This window comes from Coregonus lavaretus (genome assembly GCF_964263955.1).
Source record: "Coregonus lavaretus genome assembly, chromosome: 4".
Taxonomy (NCBI): Eukaryota; Metazoa; Chordata; class Actinopteri; order Salmoniformes; family Salmonidae; genus Coregonus; species Coregonus lavaretus.
The window spans coordinates 61,693,473-61,711,797 of NC_139991.1; the positions used below are offsets into that span (position 1 = coordinate 61,693,473).

Here is an 18,325-nt window from a genome sequence, read left to right on the forward strand (position 1 = left end):
ACACAAAGGCTGCGTCTCAAATCGCACCCTATTCCTCCTGTAGTGCACTATATTTGAGCAGAGCTCTAGAAGAGGGTGGTATTGGATAAAGCTAAGCAATTCAGCCTCGCTCTCCTTCTTCTGTAGAACCGTGCGAGCAGACAACCCAGGCACAGCGCTCACCTTCATCTCACACACAGAGCTCCCCCTGCTGGCCGAGGTGGAGGACACACTCACAGGAGGTACGGACAGGCACTGTTTGTGTTTCTATCTGATGTGTGTTTATAACTGATCTAGTGTCTCTCTGTGTGGAACTAATTGATGTAGACTGTATGTTTAACTGACCTAGCGTCTCTGTGTGGATCTAATTGATGTAGACTGTGACTGATCTAGCGTCTCTGAGTGGATCTAATTGATGTAGACTGTATGTCCCCCCTTCCTCACCCCCTCCTTCCTCCCCGCCGCCCTCCCTTCTTCCCGCCGCCCTCCCTCCTTCCTTCCTTCCTTCCTTCCTCCCGCCGCCGCCCTCCCTCCTTCCTCCCGCCGCCCGCCCTACCTCCTTCCATCCCCCCGCCGCCCTCCCTCCTTCCATCCCCCCCCGCCCTCCATCCCCCCCGCCCTCCCCCCTTTCATCCCCCCCCGCCCTCCCTCCTTTCATCCCCCCCCCCCCCGCCCTCCCCTCCCTCCCTCCCTCCTTCCTTTCATCCCCCCCGCCCTCCCTCCTTCCTTTCATCCCCCCCGCCCTCCCTCCTTTCTTCCATCCCCCCCGCCCTCCCTCCTTTCTTCCTTTCATCCCCCCCCGCCCTCCCTCCTTTCCTCTCAACCCCCGCCCTCCCTCCCCCCTCCCTCCTTCCATTCCCCCCTCCCTCCTTCCATCCCCCCCTCGCCCTCCCTCCCTCCATCCCCCCCTCGCCCTCCCTCCCCCCTCTGAAATTCAGATACATATAACCACCACAAATCATGACATGGTTCAAATAATTTTGATTATGATTGCAAGCCCATATCTTGTTTCACATTTAATACAATGCACACATGGTTACATTTAAGAGTGATAAGAAAAGTTTGAACGATAAAACGGAAGGATATTGGAGTCAAAAAGGCATGCTACACACCTATGGTAGGTATGCTGCTTAACCTGAATAAACAGAATGTATGCAGGTCTGAGGGTTTTAAATCAAGTAAATAAACAATTGTCAAATAATGGCTAGAATAATATTAGATGAAGCGGAATGAAGGTTTAGTTTAGAACATTTGGCACATACAGTGAGGCTGTGGTCTGGTTCCCTTCCCTTCTCCCTGGAGTGTACACTGATGTATGGGCATACTTTGGGAGTTCCTTATAGTCCAAGGGCCTGATAATAACCGTATGTCCATCATCCATTATCTGTGGTGGATGAAAAATATCAACAGCATCTCAGACCATTTACCAGCATTTGTCTGGTGGCTTGGACTCATTTCAGATGTGGAGTGAACAAGGAGATGGGTAGAGAATCGGTTCCCAGGCAATGCTGGAGAGAGAAGGCACGTTGCAAGGCCTGCTGGATTGCTGATGCTATGTATTAGCCATTGAGAGGCTTTGAAGCCACCGGTCGGCCATATTGTTACTCCCCAGTAGGAGCAGTCCTCCATAGGAATGAATGGAATTCTACAGTATTTCAATTAAATGTTTCAAGGACAAAATTACATGTCTTTTTTTTTGTAATGGGGACAGTAACAGTCCGTTTTATGTTTAGCTCACATAATATAATTTGAAAGTATGCATTAAGGTGTCTGTAATAGAATACATGTGGCAAATGTAGACATTAATAAATGCATTTCTATCGCTTCCCAAATATATATTTTGCAATAGTGGGGGAGTGCCAAGACGGAGGCACGGTGCCTTCAAAACAGCGGCCCCTATCAGTCATCTAGTGTATATATAAATCGTTGGCCGCTACGCGTCAGCAGTTTTTTAGGAACTCAGTCGGGGTCTCAACTTACTGTTGCAACTTAGATTTAGAATACAAAAGGTGCAATTTAGAAATGTGGTTATGCATCACCATTTTCTCGTTATGTCAGTCACTCAATTAGCCATGTCAGCTAACAATTTTTAGATTGGTAATTCAGTCTAGCCAGCTATCTAAACTTGTAGTAATCATGGCCGAATACCAACAGGGCATGTGCCCAGGGGCCCTGACCTCCTGGGGGACCCCATTGATTTTGTTAGTTACTCTCACTCAGATACCATATTAACATGACGTAAGTCATGGCAAAATGAGTAGAATTGCAGGAAATTTTCTTTATAACCGAACAAAACGTCTATGTTTTTCTCCGGCATCAATAGGGGGGCCACTAAAATGTTTTGCCCATGAGATGGGAGCCCCCCCCCTCCCCCCAGCAAAACCTTGCTTAGGTTTTCATGAGCTTGGGTCCCAGGAAAACACTGACTTTCTCATTTAGGTTCCAAGCTGAAAAAGTTGAAGAACCCCTGCTTTGCTTTACTGTACACACACACACACACACACACACACACACACACACACACACACACACACACACACACACACACACAATACAGAGAACACACACATCAATCAAACACCTTTGATGCACAATGTTCAGTTCTCACACACACAAACAATTAAATTTACTTTTACACAACTAGGAATGTTTAGAATTCACTCACCATATTCAGGAAACAGCACTTAGGCCTAATCAACTGCAAAAAGGCTCCAACAACTATCACCTGATAAACTTCATCACACAATCATTTCGCCAGTACGCTCACACACACACGCAGAGTAATAAGTATAATATGAAGGCTGATAATCATGGCACATCCAGGGGGTGAGGAGATCGAGAGGGGTCCAGCAACATCACATGACCTCACAGCAAGAGTTCTGCTTCCGCGCCTGGGGAGAACACACACACACACACAGTATTAGATTGCTCATGTAATCATACTGTACGTCCTCTCATGAATTCCTGTGTGTGTGTGTGTGTGTTCCAATGTGTTTCTCACTGTCTTGTAGAAGGCTTTAGACTGGTTCCCCAGGTGTTCAGACTTCTGGACCAGATCATCCAGCTTCTCTCCTCTCTCCAACAGACTTTCCATAGTGTTGTGCTGCAGAGGAGATGAGGTGGAGGACTCGTTAAAAAGGGATAGATTGACAAAATTGACATGTTCACTACACCATTGGTAAACAACTTATTGTTATTGACATGACAAATGGTGGGTAGAAGTGGAACACATGGCTTGCTGAGCCGTGAGGCTGCTGTTTTTTCTTGGTGCCATGAATCTTTTGTTTCTTTTTCTTCTCACATTTATGCACACATTCATTCAGATTACAGAACCATTAGGCAAGCCTAGGACCCCTAGACTTAGCAAGTACAGTGTTAACAGTAGGTTGCCTAATCAGTTTCGTAACAAGACTGCATCATAGCTTAATAGCTAAATAACAGTGTAGCCACATGATGGTTTTTGGTTGAAACCTGTGCCTAAGTTGAAGACAAAAAAGTGGTGTGCCACAATCGGAAACAGGAATGGGGTGGATAAGGCATGCAGATTGTGAGAAATATTGCCCCATGCGAGATGTTTGTAGCAGAGAAACCACTGTAATACCAAACTCTGTGGTAATACGAACCGCTCAACTTTGAACTCCACTCAAAATGACCAAACTACAGCTGTTGAATGTGTATCTTACTGAACGACTAACAGCGGCTGCTGCGGAGATATCCGAGGCCGTGGAAAAAACGTTAGTAAAGTAACAGGAAGAAATGTCAGTTCCAAAGAGGAGAATGGCCGTCTACAGAGGCTACTAGATTTGGTTTTCAAACCAGAGATAAAGTTACAGAGCAGGTTTGTATCAACTAGCTAGATATCACATAAATCAGATGATAAATTGACAGGGTTGGGTAGATTACTTTCTAAATTTAATCCGTTAGAGTTAAGTTACAATTCCAAAACTAGTTTACCTAAACCCAGTAACGTAATCTGGTTACTTTTAGATTACTTTCCCCTAAAGATGCATTAGAAGAAGACAAAAATGAATATTACCAATTGACCGACATCTATTGCCAGATAAATCAATGTTCGAGGTCACATTGCTGGCCATAAATTGATGTTGCAATTTACTTTCTGGGTTGTGCTCAGCCCCCTCCTGTACTTCCTGTTTGCTGATGACACAACAGTGGTAGGCCTGATAACCAACAATGACGAGACAGCCTACAGGCCCTGGTGGAGTGGTGCCGGGGAAATAACCTCAACGTCAACAAAACGAAAAATGCTGATCATGAACTACAGGAGACAGCAGAGAGAGCACGCCCCCATCCACATCGACAGGGCCGCAGTGGAGAGGGTCAAAAGCTTCAAGTTCCTTGGCATGCACATCACCAAGGACCTGAAATGATCCCACCACACTGACACCGTGGGGAAGAAGGCGCAACAGCGCCTCTTCAAACTCAGGAGGCTGAAGAAATTCAGCATTGCCCTGTTTTACCCACTTTATATTTACAGTGCCTTGCAAAAGTATTCAGACCCCTTGGAATTCTTCACATTTTATTGTGTGTTACAAAGTTGGGTTACAATAGATTTCATTGTCATAGTTTTTTGTCAACAATCTACACAAAGTACTCTTTAATGTCAAAGTGGAAGTTTAAAAAAATATTTTTAAAGATAAATAAGAAATGCCTAACTAAAATAGTAGTTGCATTAGTATTCAGCCCCTTTAGTTCAGGAGTGGACACATTTACACATAAGTTTGTGAACAGCCATCCACAACAACCACATTCCATAAGGCGCAATAGCTAAATGAGAGCAGCAGTGTGATTCACATCAATGCGCTAGGTAGATATCAATAATAAGTGATATCCGTATCGCCCGTAGGCTACACCACCTCCAAGCGTTAATTCAAGGTGGATCATCTTTGGATGCCAACAGCAGTCGCACCATTTGAAGACATAGCTTGGACTGTAGCCTACAAAAGCTTATTCCTGCTCTTTTCTCGAGATCCATCAAACGCATTTGGTGTGTCATCATAACGGTCTCTGACTTGTGGACAGACTCGCTAAGGCGGAACAAACTTAAACTTGCACCTTTTTTCAATGCTGATTTGAATGTCACTGAGAAAACCGAAAGGTGTCAAATAATTTTTCCGCAAACATCCTTTCTGAATTTAAAAGTAATCCTAGAAGTAATCATCTAGTTTTTCTAAAGTATCTGTAATCTGATTACAATATTTTTAGCTGGTAATGTAGCAGACAACAGTTTTTTGTAATCAGTTACATGTAATCCGTTACTCCCCAGCCCTGTAAATTGATGTTATAGAATATCCGCAACCGTTTACCTAACGTTAGCTAAGGACAATTCCATGGTAACGGAGACTCAGATCTTTTACTTTAAAATGTATACCAAACAAAAACCATTCATTTAAAAGTTGAACAAACCATAGAAATCCATGCACAAGGACTACTTTTAACAATTTCCACCGAAAATCTTACGAAAACACATTTATAGAAAGAACTGTGCCGGTACAAAGTTTGGTAACAGAACAAAACTGAGGGAGATTCTACCGTAATTCTGTTAACAAACTTTGCATCTGCACAGTTTTTCCAGTAAATGTTGTTTGTGTGTGTAAATTGTTCGAAGTAGTCATTGTGCATAGAGTTGTATGGTTTTTAAAAACTTTGAAATCAATGGGTTTTTTTTGGCTTACATTTTAAAGTGAAAAATCAGAGTCTCTGCGTAATTCCGTTACCGTGGAATTGCCCCTAACCAATTAGCTAGCTAACTAGCTAATGTGGCTAGCTAGGTAGCTAGTACCATTGAATCTTCTACCATTTCCTATTGAATCTCAGGGTATCAGTGGCGGCTCCTGAAAAAATTCTCAGGAGGGGCAATTTTTCTGATGATTTAGGTGACCTACACACATTTTAAAAAAGATATGTCCAGCAACAACATGAAGACAGGGGCAGCATATAAGTCAATACCAGAAGCATTTATTGACTGATCTGGGGAGATGGATTCCAGTTTCTGTGACAGATTATAAATAATCTCTGATGCCTTTGTTATATTAGCTTTTGGTTGAATGTACTGTCGTAGTAAATATATAATGTTATAGCTTGGTCTGACTAAAATCTTGTGCATGACCCATTTTGTGTTGGGCGTTTGTTTTCAATCAATGCTGTTCCTATCCTATAACAATGGACAAAAGAGTCCTATCTTGTCAGCCTTGTCAGCAGGTGGCCAAGGAGTGGTGATCCTAGCTGACCTAAGACAGGACACTTTTACTTTACTCGCGTGCACGAACGAGTCCGTGCACGCGATTCCAGATATCTTTACCTCTGAATAAACTGCCTTTATTATACCATATCCACCCTGTCCAAAGTCTCTACTTGGTCTCAGTTCTCCAGTAAACTTGTGATTATCAACAGTACACAACGGTAACAAACAATTGGGGGAACTCACGGGGCAGATAGTAAGGTCGCAATGACACAGAAAGCAGTTCAATGTCGGGGTACAGAGTCGCTCTCTTACCAGGATCGCGGTCCGCTCTGACCAGGGTGAAGCCGGCCGGCTCCACTTCTCTGTCCGGGACTCTGTCATCCAGCCAAGTCTCCCAGCTGTATTGGGATTCCGCTGCCAGCAGCGTTTTCATTATTTAGTCCGTTCGTAGCGGGTATGTACACGATCAACAAGATCAGTCCAAAACCAACCACTGGAAATCCATGGTTGGCAGAATGTTTGTAAACTAAGTCTACAAATTAAAAACATAAAATAACGCCACACTGCAGGTCACAACAGAGACGCTGCTAGCCGCTATTGTCTTAGTTACGTTCATGGTTACGTCACGTATGACGAAAGCGCGTAAGTGCAAGCCCACAGACACCCATAGAGAATGTATTGAAAGCTTTGAAATTTGAAAAAAATAGATTTTACATGACAGGCTATGAGAGACTTCTGGGCGATTTTCAACTTGACTGAAATCGCCCCAAAAACGGGCGGGGCCATTTGAAGCACGACTTTAGCCTGATTTGACATTTAGTGGCTGGCAGATCAGACGTGAACACTGATAACTACTGTTGCCGTGATATAATTGATTAGAAAAAAAATCCCTTCCTTTTCCCGTTTGGCAGTGCGTCGCCCATATCGCCCTATTGAACAGGCCGTCCCTGCAGGGTATAGATAACTATGGATACAAAAAGGCTGACTGCAATATCTCCAAATATTTTTTGGGTTGTAGGCAACCTATATTTCCTGTCTTTAGACCCCCAGCAGCTCACTCTCCCAGTCTCTGAAGAGGAGGTTCCCCTGAGCACTAGCCCTGTGAGCAGGAGTGTAGCCCCAGTCTGGGGCAGGTTGACCCAGAGTCCACACAGATTAAAGAGGAACAGGAGGAACTCAGATCCAGTCAGGAGGAAGAGCAGCTTCAACCTAAGGAGTGTGACATATATTCAGGATCTCTTGTGTGAGAAGCATAACCCAAATTGTAGAAACAGAGAGAAATACTCTCTATCCAGCACCTCAACTGAAGAGATCAAAAACAGAACCTGATGGAGAGGACTACATGGCATCAGAACCAACCAGTGACCCTCAGCCTCTCTCTGCAGTAAATCCAGACTGTTCTGCAGCAGAGTGAACCCACTGAAAGTGTTGATGGGATCGGGTAGAGAGTGGAGGACTACTGTCAGGGTTGAAGCCACTCAATTCAAGGAGAACACAGGCAAAGAAAGGACCAAGCTACCATAGTGCTGGAGACAGGATAAACCCAAAGTTGTCCTATTTCAAATCCCCTCGTCAAAGCCATGCTGCTTCTCATTGATGCAAGGTGTATAAAATAATTGTACTTCACTGCGTCATTTAACTTTTCATGTGCAAACAAAACACATAAAGCATAATGAACATCTCTGTGGTGTGCGTGGGACAGACCTGGAGTCCACAGCGAGTTTGATAGATCACCTGGAAACTCACACTAAAGCTGAAACTAAACGTTTCTGTCATGTTCATGGCAAATGTTTCTCTCCGGATTATAAACTGAAAAGACATATGGGGAAGAAACCATAATAATGCAAATAATGTATAGTGCTTCATCTCTATGACACATCTGGCCAGACATATGATGATTCACACAAAGGAGAAGCCATATAAAGTACAAAGATTGTGGGAATTGTTTCATCCAAATCAGATCTGACCAGGCATGTGATGATTCAAAGGGTTGAAACCATATACACCATTTGATTGATTATATATATATATATATATATATATAATTGTATTTATTTATTTGTATTTATTTAAATATACACAGAGTATACAAAATATTAAGGACACCTGTTCTTTCTTTCTGTTCTTTCCATGAGATGTGGTTGTGGTTGAGGATAGGGTTATAACACATCATAGAGAGTAGGGACGTCAAACGTTCAGCCTGCTGCACAGACCCTATAGACGCTCTACACTAGAGCGCCTGCTTAAATTGTGCTCAGGAGCATTTAAAAAACATTCTCCATGGTTAAAGTAGGAAGAAATACACGGAGTACACAAAACATGCTCTTTCCATGACATAGACTGACAGGTGAAAGCTATGATACCTTATTGATATCACCTGTTAAATCCACTTCAATCAGTGTAGATGAAGGGGAGGAGACAGGTTCAAGAAGGATTTTTAAGCCTTGCGACAACTGAAACATGGGTTGTGTATGTGTGCCATTCAGAGGGTGAACGGGCAAGAAAAATATTTAAGTGCCTTTGAACGGGGTATGGTAACTGGTGCCAGGCGCACCGGTTTGTGTCAAGAACTGCGACGCTGCTGTTTTTTTAACGCTCAACAGTTTCCCGTGTGTATCAAGAATGGTCCACCACCCAAAGGACATCCAACCAACTTGACACAACTGTGGGAAGCATTGGAGTCAACATGGGCCAGCATCCCTGTGGAATGCTTTCGACACCTTGTGGAGTCCATGCCCTGACGAATTGAGGCTCTTGTGAGGGCAAAAGGGGGGGTGCAACTCAATATTAGGAAGGTGTTCCTAATGTTTGGTATATTCAGTGTAGGTGCCAATAATGTGACAAATGTTTATACCGTAAGTAAATACTGACCAAAGGCGTCCACATATTAGGTTCGGTTTGCTCCTAGCACAACTCGGCTTGGCGAAGCGAACATCTTTACCTCGCATTCTCCCTTTAAAGACCTTAGGTTAAAAAACTAGAAAAAAGCGACAATATTACTGTTTGAGACATCGTAGCAACAAATAGTTTCATCCAAAAGTCAGATCTGATTATCCATATCAGATGTCACAGAGGGGAGAAACCATATCAATGTAAAGAATGTGGCAATGGCGTCAAACAGAATTCAGCTCTGATCAGGCATATCAATCAATCACATTTATTTATAAAGCCTTTTTACATCAGCAGATGTCACAGTGTTTATACAGCAACCCAGCCTAAAAATCCCAAACAGCAAGCAATGCAGATGTACAGTGCCTTGCAAAAGTATTCATCCCCCTTGGCGTTTTTCCTATTTTGTTGCATTACAACCTGTAATTTAAATTGATATTTATTTGGATTTCATGTAATGGACATACACAAAATAGTCCAAATTGGTGAAGTGAAAAAAAAATAAATACCTTGTTTAAAAAAATTCTAAAAAATAAATAACGAAAAAGTGGTGCGTGCATATGTATACCCCCCTTTGCTATGAAGCCCCTAAATAAGATCTGGTGCAACCAATTACTTCCAGAAGTCACATAATTAGTTAAATAAAGTCCACCTGTGTGCAATCTAAGTATCACATGATCTGTCACATGATCTCAGTATATACACACACACCTGCTCTGAAAGGCCCCAGAGTCTGCAACACCACTAAGCAAGGGGCACCACCAAGCAAGCGGCACCATGAAGACCAAGGAGCTCTCCAAACAGGTCAGGGACAAAGTTGTGGAGAAGTACAGATCAGGGTTGGGTTATAAAATAATATCCGAAACTTTTAACATCCCACGGAGCACCATTAAATCCATTATAAAAAAAATTGGCACCACAACAAACCTGCCAAGAGAGGGCCGCCCACCAAAACTCACGGACCAGGCAAGGAGGGCATTAATCAAAGAGGCAACAAAGATACCAAAGATAACCCTGAAGGAGCTGCAAAGCTCCACAGCGGAGATTGAAGTGTCTGTCCATAGGACCACTTTAAGTTGTACACTCCACAGAGCTGGGCTTTACGGAAGAGTGGCCAGAAAAAAGCCATTGCTTAAAGAAAAAAATAAGCAAAAACGTTTGGTGTTCGCCAAAAAGCATGTGGGAGACTCCCCAAACATAGGGAAGAAGGTACTCTGGTCAGATGAGACTAAAATTGAGCTTTTTGGCCATCAAGGAAAACGCTATGTCTGGCGCAAACCCAACACCTCTCATCACCCCGAGAACACCATCCCCACAGTGAAGCATGGTGGTGGCAGCATCATGCTGTGGGGATGTTTTTCATCGGCAGGGACTGGGAAAGTGGTCAGAATTGAAGGAATGATGGATGGTGCTAAATACAGGGAAATTCTTGAGGGAAACCTGTTTCAGTCCTCCAGAGATTTGAGACTGGGACGGAGGTTCACCTTCCAGCAAGACAATGACCCTAAGCATACTGCTAAAGCAACACCCGGGTGGTTTAAGGGGAAACATTTAAATGTCTTGGAATGGCCTAGTTAAAGCCCAGACCTCAATCCAATTGAGAATATGTGGTATGACTTAAAGATTGCTGTACACCAGCGGAACCCATCCAACTTGAAGGAGCTGGAGCAGTTTTGCCTTGTAAAATGGACTTGCAGCTGTAATTGCTGCAAAAGATGGCTCTACAAAGTATTGACTTTGGGGGGGGTGAATAGTTTCTGTTTTTTTGTCTTATTTCTTGTTTGTTTCACACCAAAAAATATTTTGCATCTTCAAAGTGGTAGGCATGTTGTGTAAATCAAATGATACAAACCACCTAAAAATCCATTTAAATTCCAGGTTGTAACGCAACAAAATAGGGAAAATGCCAAGGGGGGTGAATACTTTTGCAAGCCACTGTAAAAGCACGGTGGCTAGGGAAAAACTCCCTAGAAAAGCAGGAACCTAGGAAGAAACCTAGAGAGGAACCAGGCTCTGAGGGGTGGCCAGTCCTCTTCTGGCTTTGCCCGGTGGAGATTATAAGAGTACATGGCCATTAAAACCAGATCGTTGTTCAAACGTTCACAGATGACCAGCGGGGTCAAATAATAATCACAATGGTTATAGAGGATGCAACAGGTCAGCACCTCAGGAGTAAATGTCAGTTGTCTTTTCATAGCCAAGCATTCAGAGGTTGAGACAGCAGGAGCAGTAGAGAGAGAGAGAGAATCATATAGGTGTCAAGAATGTGGGAAATGCTTCTACCGTGAGGAACACCTGAACGCTCATGATTATTCACACAGGGAAGAAATCATATCAATGTAAAAATGTGTCAAATGCTTCATCTCTAAGACACATCTTACCAGACATATGATAATTCACACAGGAGAGAAACAACAAACGTGCAAAGATTGTGGGAAATGTTTCAACCAGGAGTTAAATCTGAGAAGGCAAATCTGAGAAGGGCATATTTCTCACACAGGGGAGAAAAATCTGGAAAATGTAGTAACACCGCAGCAAACTTAAAACGGCACCAGCAGAGAAACCTTATGGGTGCAACGCCTGTGGCAGATGCTTGAGTATGATTTACTTAAAAATCACAAAAGTACTGTTCATAAAAGTGAGAAGAACTCAAGACAGTTCCCTTGGAGTAAAATATGTTCCAACCAGTAGATTCCAACGGACATCCGAGTCACATTTAGAAGGGTGCAACGTGTTGAACGGTGCACATAGAAACATCATTTTTAGAGCTGACAGGATTTCTTACTCTACAAAACAGGTTAGCATGTCTGTTCTATTCAATATACTTCTATCTGGATGTTCCATAACCTTTATCCCAGTTACTGGGTCGAGTAGGAGGACATAGCCCTCATGTGACTGCTCTTGTTCAAATAAGATATAATGAATGAATCAATGCATTTGGTAAACATTGAAGAGTATTGCTGTTGGCAAAGAGATGCTTTTGGCTTGCTGTTGGCAAGTGCTGTGTGCAGGAGTTTTCTTACATCAAATTACTTTTGGATATGTCTTGGGATACTACCTTTGGATGAAGATATGCGAGTGCATTTCAAAAAGACTCCATAAGCATTTATTGTAGAATTTCAGTTACTCAACTGTCTGTCATCAAAGCGGTTCTGTCTGTAGAAAGGCTCCTTATTCCAGAACACTTCATGTTTGTATCAGAAAATGTTCTTACACTTTAATTAAATCTAAGGAAAATTAATGTTACATTTTGTTATTAATATTTTGCTGCCTCAACCAAAACAATTATTTTCCATATTGAAGGCTTTTTAAAATCACTTTCATTAAAACCACAGTCTAAGATTTCCAGCAATATCAATTAGGCCTAATGAAAAATACATCACACACACACAAACGCAAACACTCACGCACACACACATGCATGCACACGCAATGTGAGAACTCAACTCACCAGAATGATTTTGGTTTCGTCCAGCTCAGCTTGTACTTTACTCATTGCGTCCGCCTCCCGAGGATTCTACAGACAAATAATCAGGGTTTAGTTAACGCAAAAACAAAACCACACATTGCAACACTTGCTGTTATAAGGAGTCCATCTATGGAACACACTTCCTGATCAGTTCAATAGTGTGTAACATTAATGCATTTTTATGCAAATAAAAATGTAAATAAATCAATTCTGATGAACCTGTGAGAGGGATTGTGTGTGTTACCTGGTACTTGGCGAGGTAGCTGTCCAGGGCAGTATAGTGGACAGTGGCAGGAGAACCAGAGGGCCAGTCTATACTGCTCACCTGTCTGGAAAATTCCTCCAGCACCTGAAAGAGAGGAGAGGAGAGAAGGAGGGGAGGAGAGAAGGAGAGGGGAGGATAGTAAGGAAAGAGTAGACAGGAGAGGGGTGAGGAGGAGTAGAGAGAAGGAGAGGGGTGAGGAGGAGGAGAAAGAAGAGGGGTGAGGAGTAGAGAGAAGGAGAAGGGTGAGGGTGTGGAGGAGTAGAGAGAAGGAGAGGGGTGAGGAGGAGGAGAGAGAAGAAGAGGGGTGAGGAGGAGGAGAGAGAAGAAGAGGGGTGAGGAGGTGAGAGAAGGAGAGGGGTGAAGAGGAGTAGAGAGAAGAAGAGGGGTGAGGAGGTGAGAGAAGGAGAGGGGAGGAGAGAGACGAGGGGAGGAGAGAGAAGGAGAGGGGAGGAGAGAGAAGGAGAAGGGAGGAGAGAGAAGGAGAGGGGAGGAGAGAGAAGGAGAGGGGAGGAGAACAAAGGAGAGGGGAGGAGAGAGTAGTCAGGACTGAGGACTCATCCTAAGCAGGATACATGCATCAATCAAACCTCTGAATTTCTAAATTGAATTTCAAAAAGACAGATGGCAAATCCACAGAGGCAGTAATATTTCACGACTAGCAATCCATGACTAACGCCCCTAACATAGGCAATGCATAAACCTATCTAGTTCTCCTATTCTCCACTCCTCAGTAAATGGGTCTGAATGTAAGGCAGATCACATGAATAGCACAATGTCTCCTTCAAGCTGAACATTAAGTCCATACTAAGCCTTTCTGAGACAGTGTGTAAAAATCACACTCCAGAGAAGGAGTCTCCAACAGGTACAGTGGGGGAAAAAAAGTATTTAGTCAGCCACCAATTGTGCAAGTTCTCCCACTTAAAAAGATGAGAGAGGCCTGTGATTTTCATCATAGGTACACGTCAACTATGACAGACAAAATGAGAAAAAAAATCCAGAAAATCACATTGTAGGATTTTTAATGAATTTATTTGCAAATTATGGTGGAAAATAAGTATTTGGTCAATAACAAAAGTTTCTCAATACTTTGTTATATACCCTTTGTTGGCAATGACACAGGTCAAACGTTTTCTGTAAGTCTTCACAAGGTTTTCACACACTGTTGCTAGTATTTTGGCCCATTCCTCCATGCAGATCTCCTCTAGAGCATTGATGTTTTGGGGCTGTCGCTGGGCAACACAGACTTTCAACTCCCTCCAAAGATTTTGTATGGGGTTGAGATCTGGAGACTGGCTAGGCCACTCCAGGACCTTGAAATGCTTCTTACGAAGCCACTCCTTCGTTGCCCGGGCGGTGTGTTTGGTATCATTGTCATGCTGAAAGACCCAGCCACGTTTCATCTTCAATGCCCTTGCTGATGGAAGGAGGTTTTCACTCAAAATCTCACAATACATGGCCCCATTCATTATTTCCTTTACACGGATCAGTCGTCCTGGTCCCTTTGCAGAAAAACAGCCCCAAAGCATGATGTTTCCACCCCCATGCTTCACAGTAGGCATGGTGTTCTTTGGATGCAACTCAGCATTCTTTGTCCTCCAAACACGACGAGTTGAGTTTTTACCAAAAAGTTATATTTTGGTTTCATCTGACCATATGACATTCTCCCAATCCTCTTCTGGATCATCCAAATGCACTCTAGCAAACTTCAGACGGGCCTGGACATGTACTGGCTTAAGCAGGGGGACACGTCTCGCACTGCAGGATTTGAGTCCCTGGCGGCGTAGTGTGTTACTGATGGTAGGCTTTGTTACTTTGGTCCCAGCTCTCTGCAGGTCATTCACTAGGTCCCCCCGTGTGGTTCTGGGATTTTTGCTCACCGTTCTTGTGATTATTTTGACCCCACGGGGTGAGATCTTGCGTGGAGCCCCAGATCGAGGGAGATTATCAGTGGTCTTGTATGTCTTCCATTTCCTAATAATTGCTCCCACAGTTTATTTGCTTACCTATTGCAGATTCAGTCTTCCCAGCCTGGTGCAGGTCTACAATTTTGTTTCTGGTGTCCTTTGACAGCTCTTTGGTCTTGGCCATAGTGGAGAATGGAGTGTGACTGTTTGAGGTTGTGGACAGGTGTCTTTTTATACTGATAACAAGTTCAAACAGGTGCCATTAATACAGGTAACAAGTGGAGGACAGAGGAGCCTCTTAAAGAAGAAGTTACAGCTCTGTGAGAGCCAGAAATCTTGCTTGTTTGTAGGTGACCAAATACTTATTTTCCACCATAATTTGCAAATAAATTCATAAAAAATCCTACAATGTGATTTTCTGATTTTTTTCTCTCAATTTGTCTGTCATAGTTGACGTGTACCTATGATGAAAATTACAGGCCTCTCTCATCTTTTTAAGTGGGAGAACCTGCACAATTGGTGGCTGACTAAATACTTTTTTTCCCCACTGTAAATGGCGAGCTACCAGTAGCTTGCAGCCCACCTATGAGTAGCTCGCCAAGCAATTCTGAAAGTAGGCTACATGCATTTTTTTCCCATATGTTCCATCGCAAACTGTCAAACATAGAGCTCCCGGCTACTATCCAATCAAAACCACATTGACATTGTCCCACCCCTGGTTAGCCACTATTGGCTTAAAAGGCCAAAAGAAACACAATATCTGCCAATTAATTTTCAGCAGTATTTCCCCTGTCTGTCTATTTGGTGCGCGCGTTTGTCTATCACTCCTTATGTAGCCAGTTAGCGATGCTAGTAATGATAACGGTCTTGTGGGTAGACAGAAAGACTTTCCACAAAAACCTTCTCAATTAAAATGTTAACTGCAAAGTAGGCTTACCTGACCTGATTATTTGTATCAATTTGGTGGCCATTGTTTAGCAAATTCTGCCATGTCATGCTGCAGCAGTAATTCAATCAGAAACATTACTAGATGACACATTCCTCTCTTTCTAAAGGGGAATTACACTCAAAAATCTACATTTGTTCATTTGTTTTTCATACCTCAAAATTGGTCTTCTGATATGATTTAAGCATTGACATGGACTCAGAACATCCACTTACATTGTTTCTCTATGAATAATTGTAATATTGAGAGTAAAAATTTAGAAAACCCCCCAGAGAAAACAGAATTCTTGAAAATACAAAATATAATTTTATGGGACCCCTTAGAGTTGTTTATCAACAATTATTTTACAAGGTATATTGACAGAAAACATATATTGTACACTAAGGACCCGGGAAGAGTTTCGGGGTAGAGGAGAAGAGAAAAATTAGCCTATTTGAAAGCTAAAAAATAAAATAAAATAGTGGAGTAGCTTGCAACATTTAAAAAAAGGTTGCTCTCATGCTAGAAAAGGTTGGAGCCCTCTGCTCTAGAGGGATACTCTCCTACCTTATCCAGTAGGGTGAAGCACACTCTAGAGGGATACTCTCCGTCAGCAATCACCACCGCACCCAGGGAGTCATTCCTCACATACACGTGACACAGGTACTCTGAGAGGGAACACACACACAGTCAGTCTCTGAGATACCTATGGGGGCTAATGTGGAGTTAGTGAATGTGGGTGGTATTGTGTGTGGTGTGTATGTGTAAGAGCGAGAGCATGTATGCCTATGTGTGTGTCGTCCTCACACTAACCTTGTTCTTTGACAGAGGCTCGGCTCCCTATAGATGATCGTTGCACTATGAGGTCACTGGTGAACGTCATGAACTCCTGAACACTGAGACACAACCACACACAAATGATGAAGCAAGTCTCAAAAGATACTATCTATATTTAATACTCATGTTGCAGTGGGAAAACCTGGGCAACATTGCAGATCAGACAGAGACCAGTAGCTACATGACACCACTCATTGACTTTTTAAACGAGACAGTGACATATGTTATAGTTTAAACAAGGTGTGGCCAACCCTTCTCCAAGAGAGCTAGTGGGTGTGCAGAACTAATAGTGCCAGCACTACATGAACACACTTCCTGATTCAGCTAATTAGTAGAATGTGTGTATTTATATTCCTGGGGATGGAACAAAGTCCTGCGGGAGGTTAGGGTAGCTCTACTCCACAGAAGGACGGTAAGCCTGCCACCCCTGTCATAAAGCATAGGGCTGGTTTCCCAAACACTGACTAATCACATTCCTATAGGTTCAATGGAAATGATCAATTTAAAGTGTTTTTTAGTCCATGACTAGGCTTAATCTGTGTCCAGGGAAACTGGCCCATAGATAGATAGACAAAGAGCCAACCCCACCTGGACTTCTGGAAGAAGCTGAAGGATGACAGGTCGTAGGCAGCTTTCAGTAGGTTAGACTTGGTGGTCCCTTTATACAGCACACTCAGACTGAAGAGCTTCATGGTGGTGCTGTGGATAACCTCTGTCTTCTAACGCAGGCAGCCTGCAACGATGAGATCAAGCCCCGTTTCACTTTCAGCTACATGCCGCTGCACTGTCATGCTCATTTCCACACTGATGATCACACACACAACAGGACAAGGTGTGTAGCTAGTTAGTTACTCAAACTTGCTACTGACATAGCGATTAACTACACAACATGATCTGAATGAAGTTAATGGACATACTGGTAGCAGCATTAGGCACTGTTTTTCCTGTAGTATAACGTTTAATAACCAAACAAAGTTAGCTGTTGCAAACATTAGCAGCTAGATAACGTTATAAAACTAGCTAGTGTCTAAAAGCTACAAACACAACTGTCACTATCGGATAAACTTCCAACTTTTCAACAAAGCAACAGGTTGCTGCTAATGACAGTTTAACCGGTTAAAGACTGTGACAGGCCTGAAACATAGCTAGCTAGTAAGATATAGTAGTCTTACCTTGCTCTCTCCTCGACACAAACTTGATCCACCAGAATTTGCCGGCTATCTTATGAGTTAGCTAGCTAGCTTAACGTTAACTAATTAACGTTAGCTTACAGTACAATTTTAACAAGTTTGAGTCAAAATAGGGGGGAAAAAGTGTTATATAGTTTCACTAGCTTGTCTAGTTAAACGATGGTGGTAATAACTATAACCAGAGATATTGCTCGCAAAGAAACTCCCCTTATTTGCCAAACTACACAGGATGTTGACGACGCCTACGTCATTGGCGAAAATATGTCCATCCTCAGAGATATGCCGGTTTACAGAATTCAAGAAGTTGAGAGAAAGGTACCTACCCCTTCCACCATCGGTCACTAGCAGCTGTTCCAAATCCTCCTTCCAATAACTTAAAGAAATATACTGTTATTATTGACTTCGTTAACAACACTATTATTTGTACCGCAATATTTAGGGTAGTATGTTATCCAAATGAATTTTTATTATAATCAAATTGTGGTCCTATTCCCTGTAGGCGAAGGCCTGCCTACATCATATACAGTGCCTTCGGAATGTATTCAGACCCCTTCCCTTTTTCCACATTTATTTTTACGTTACAGCCTTATTCTAAAATTGATTACATAAAAAAATGTCCTCAGCAATCTACACACAATACCACATAATGACAAAGCGAAAACAGG

The 18,325-nt window shown here is 42.8% G+C and overlaps 1 protein-coding gene across 2 annotated transcripts; it reads right to left on the reverse strand.

Moving 5' to 3' along the window:
- Positions 1 to 943: 943 nt before the first annotated feature.
- Positions 944 to 17,866, reverse strand: ykt6 (YKT6 v-SNARE homolog). Of its 2 annotated transcripts, none has more exons than XM_084159136.1 (8): positions 17,643 to 17,866; positions 17,059 to 17,203; positions 16,447 to 16,529; positions 16,201 to 16,301; positions 12,784 to 12,888; positions 12,522 to 12,587; positions 2,981 to 3,082; positions 944 to 2,870 (listed from the first exon to the last, which is right to left on the reverse strand). In XM_084159136.1, exons 2-8 carry the CDS (start codon positions 17,160 to 17,162, stop codon positions 2,835 to 2,837), a joined length of 597 nt encoding a protein of 198 aa, XP_084015262.1. In that variant the 5' UTR covers positions 17,163 to 17,203; positions 17,643 to 17,866; the 3' UTR covers positions 944 to 2,834. The 2 variants fall into 2 exon arrangements, with proteins under 2 accessions (XP_084015262.1, XP_084015263.1); XM_084159137.1 differs by having other exon boundaries at positions 17,059 to 17,274; positions 17,643 to 17,865.
- Between the last annotated feature and the right edge of the window lie 459 nt (positions 17,867 to 18,325).

What these genes read in the sequence shown, in the direction of transcription:
- ykt6 (XM_084159136.1), bottom strand. Translation starts at nt 17,162, where the DNA reads ATGAAGCTCTTCAGTCTGAGTGTGCTGTATAAAGGGACCACCAAGTCT. An exon ending in AGCTTCTTCCAGAAGTCCAG is followed by an intron (nt 16,530 to 17,058) that starts GTGGGGTTGGCT and finishes GTTGTGTCTCAG; the next exon opens with TGTTCAGGAGTTCATGACGT. An exon ending in ACGAAACCAAAATCATTCTG is followed by an intron (nt 3,083 to 12,521) that starts GTGAGTTGAGTT and finishes TCTCCTCTGCAG; the next exon opens with CACAACACTATGGAAAGTCT.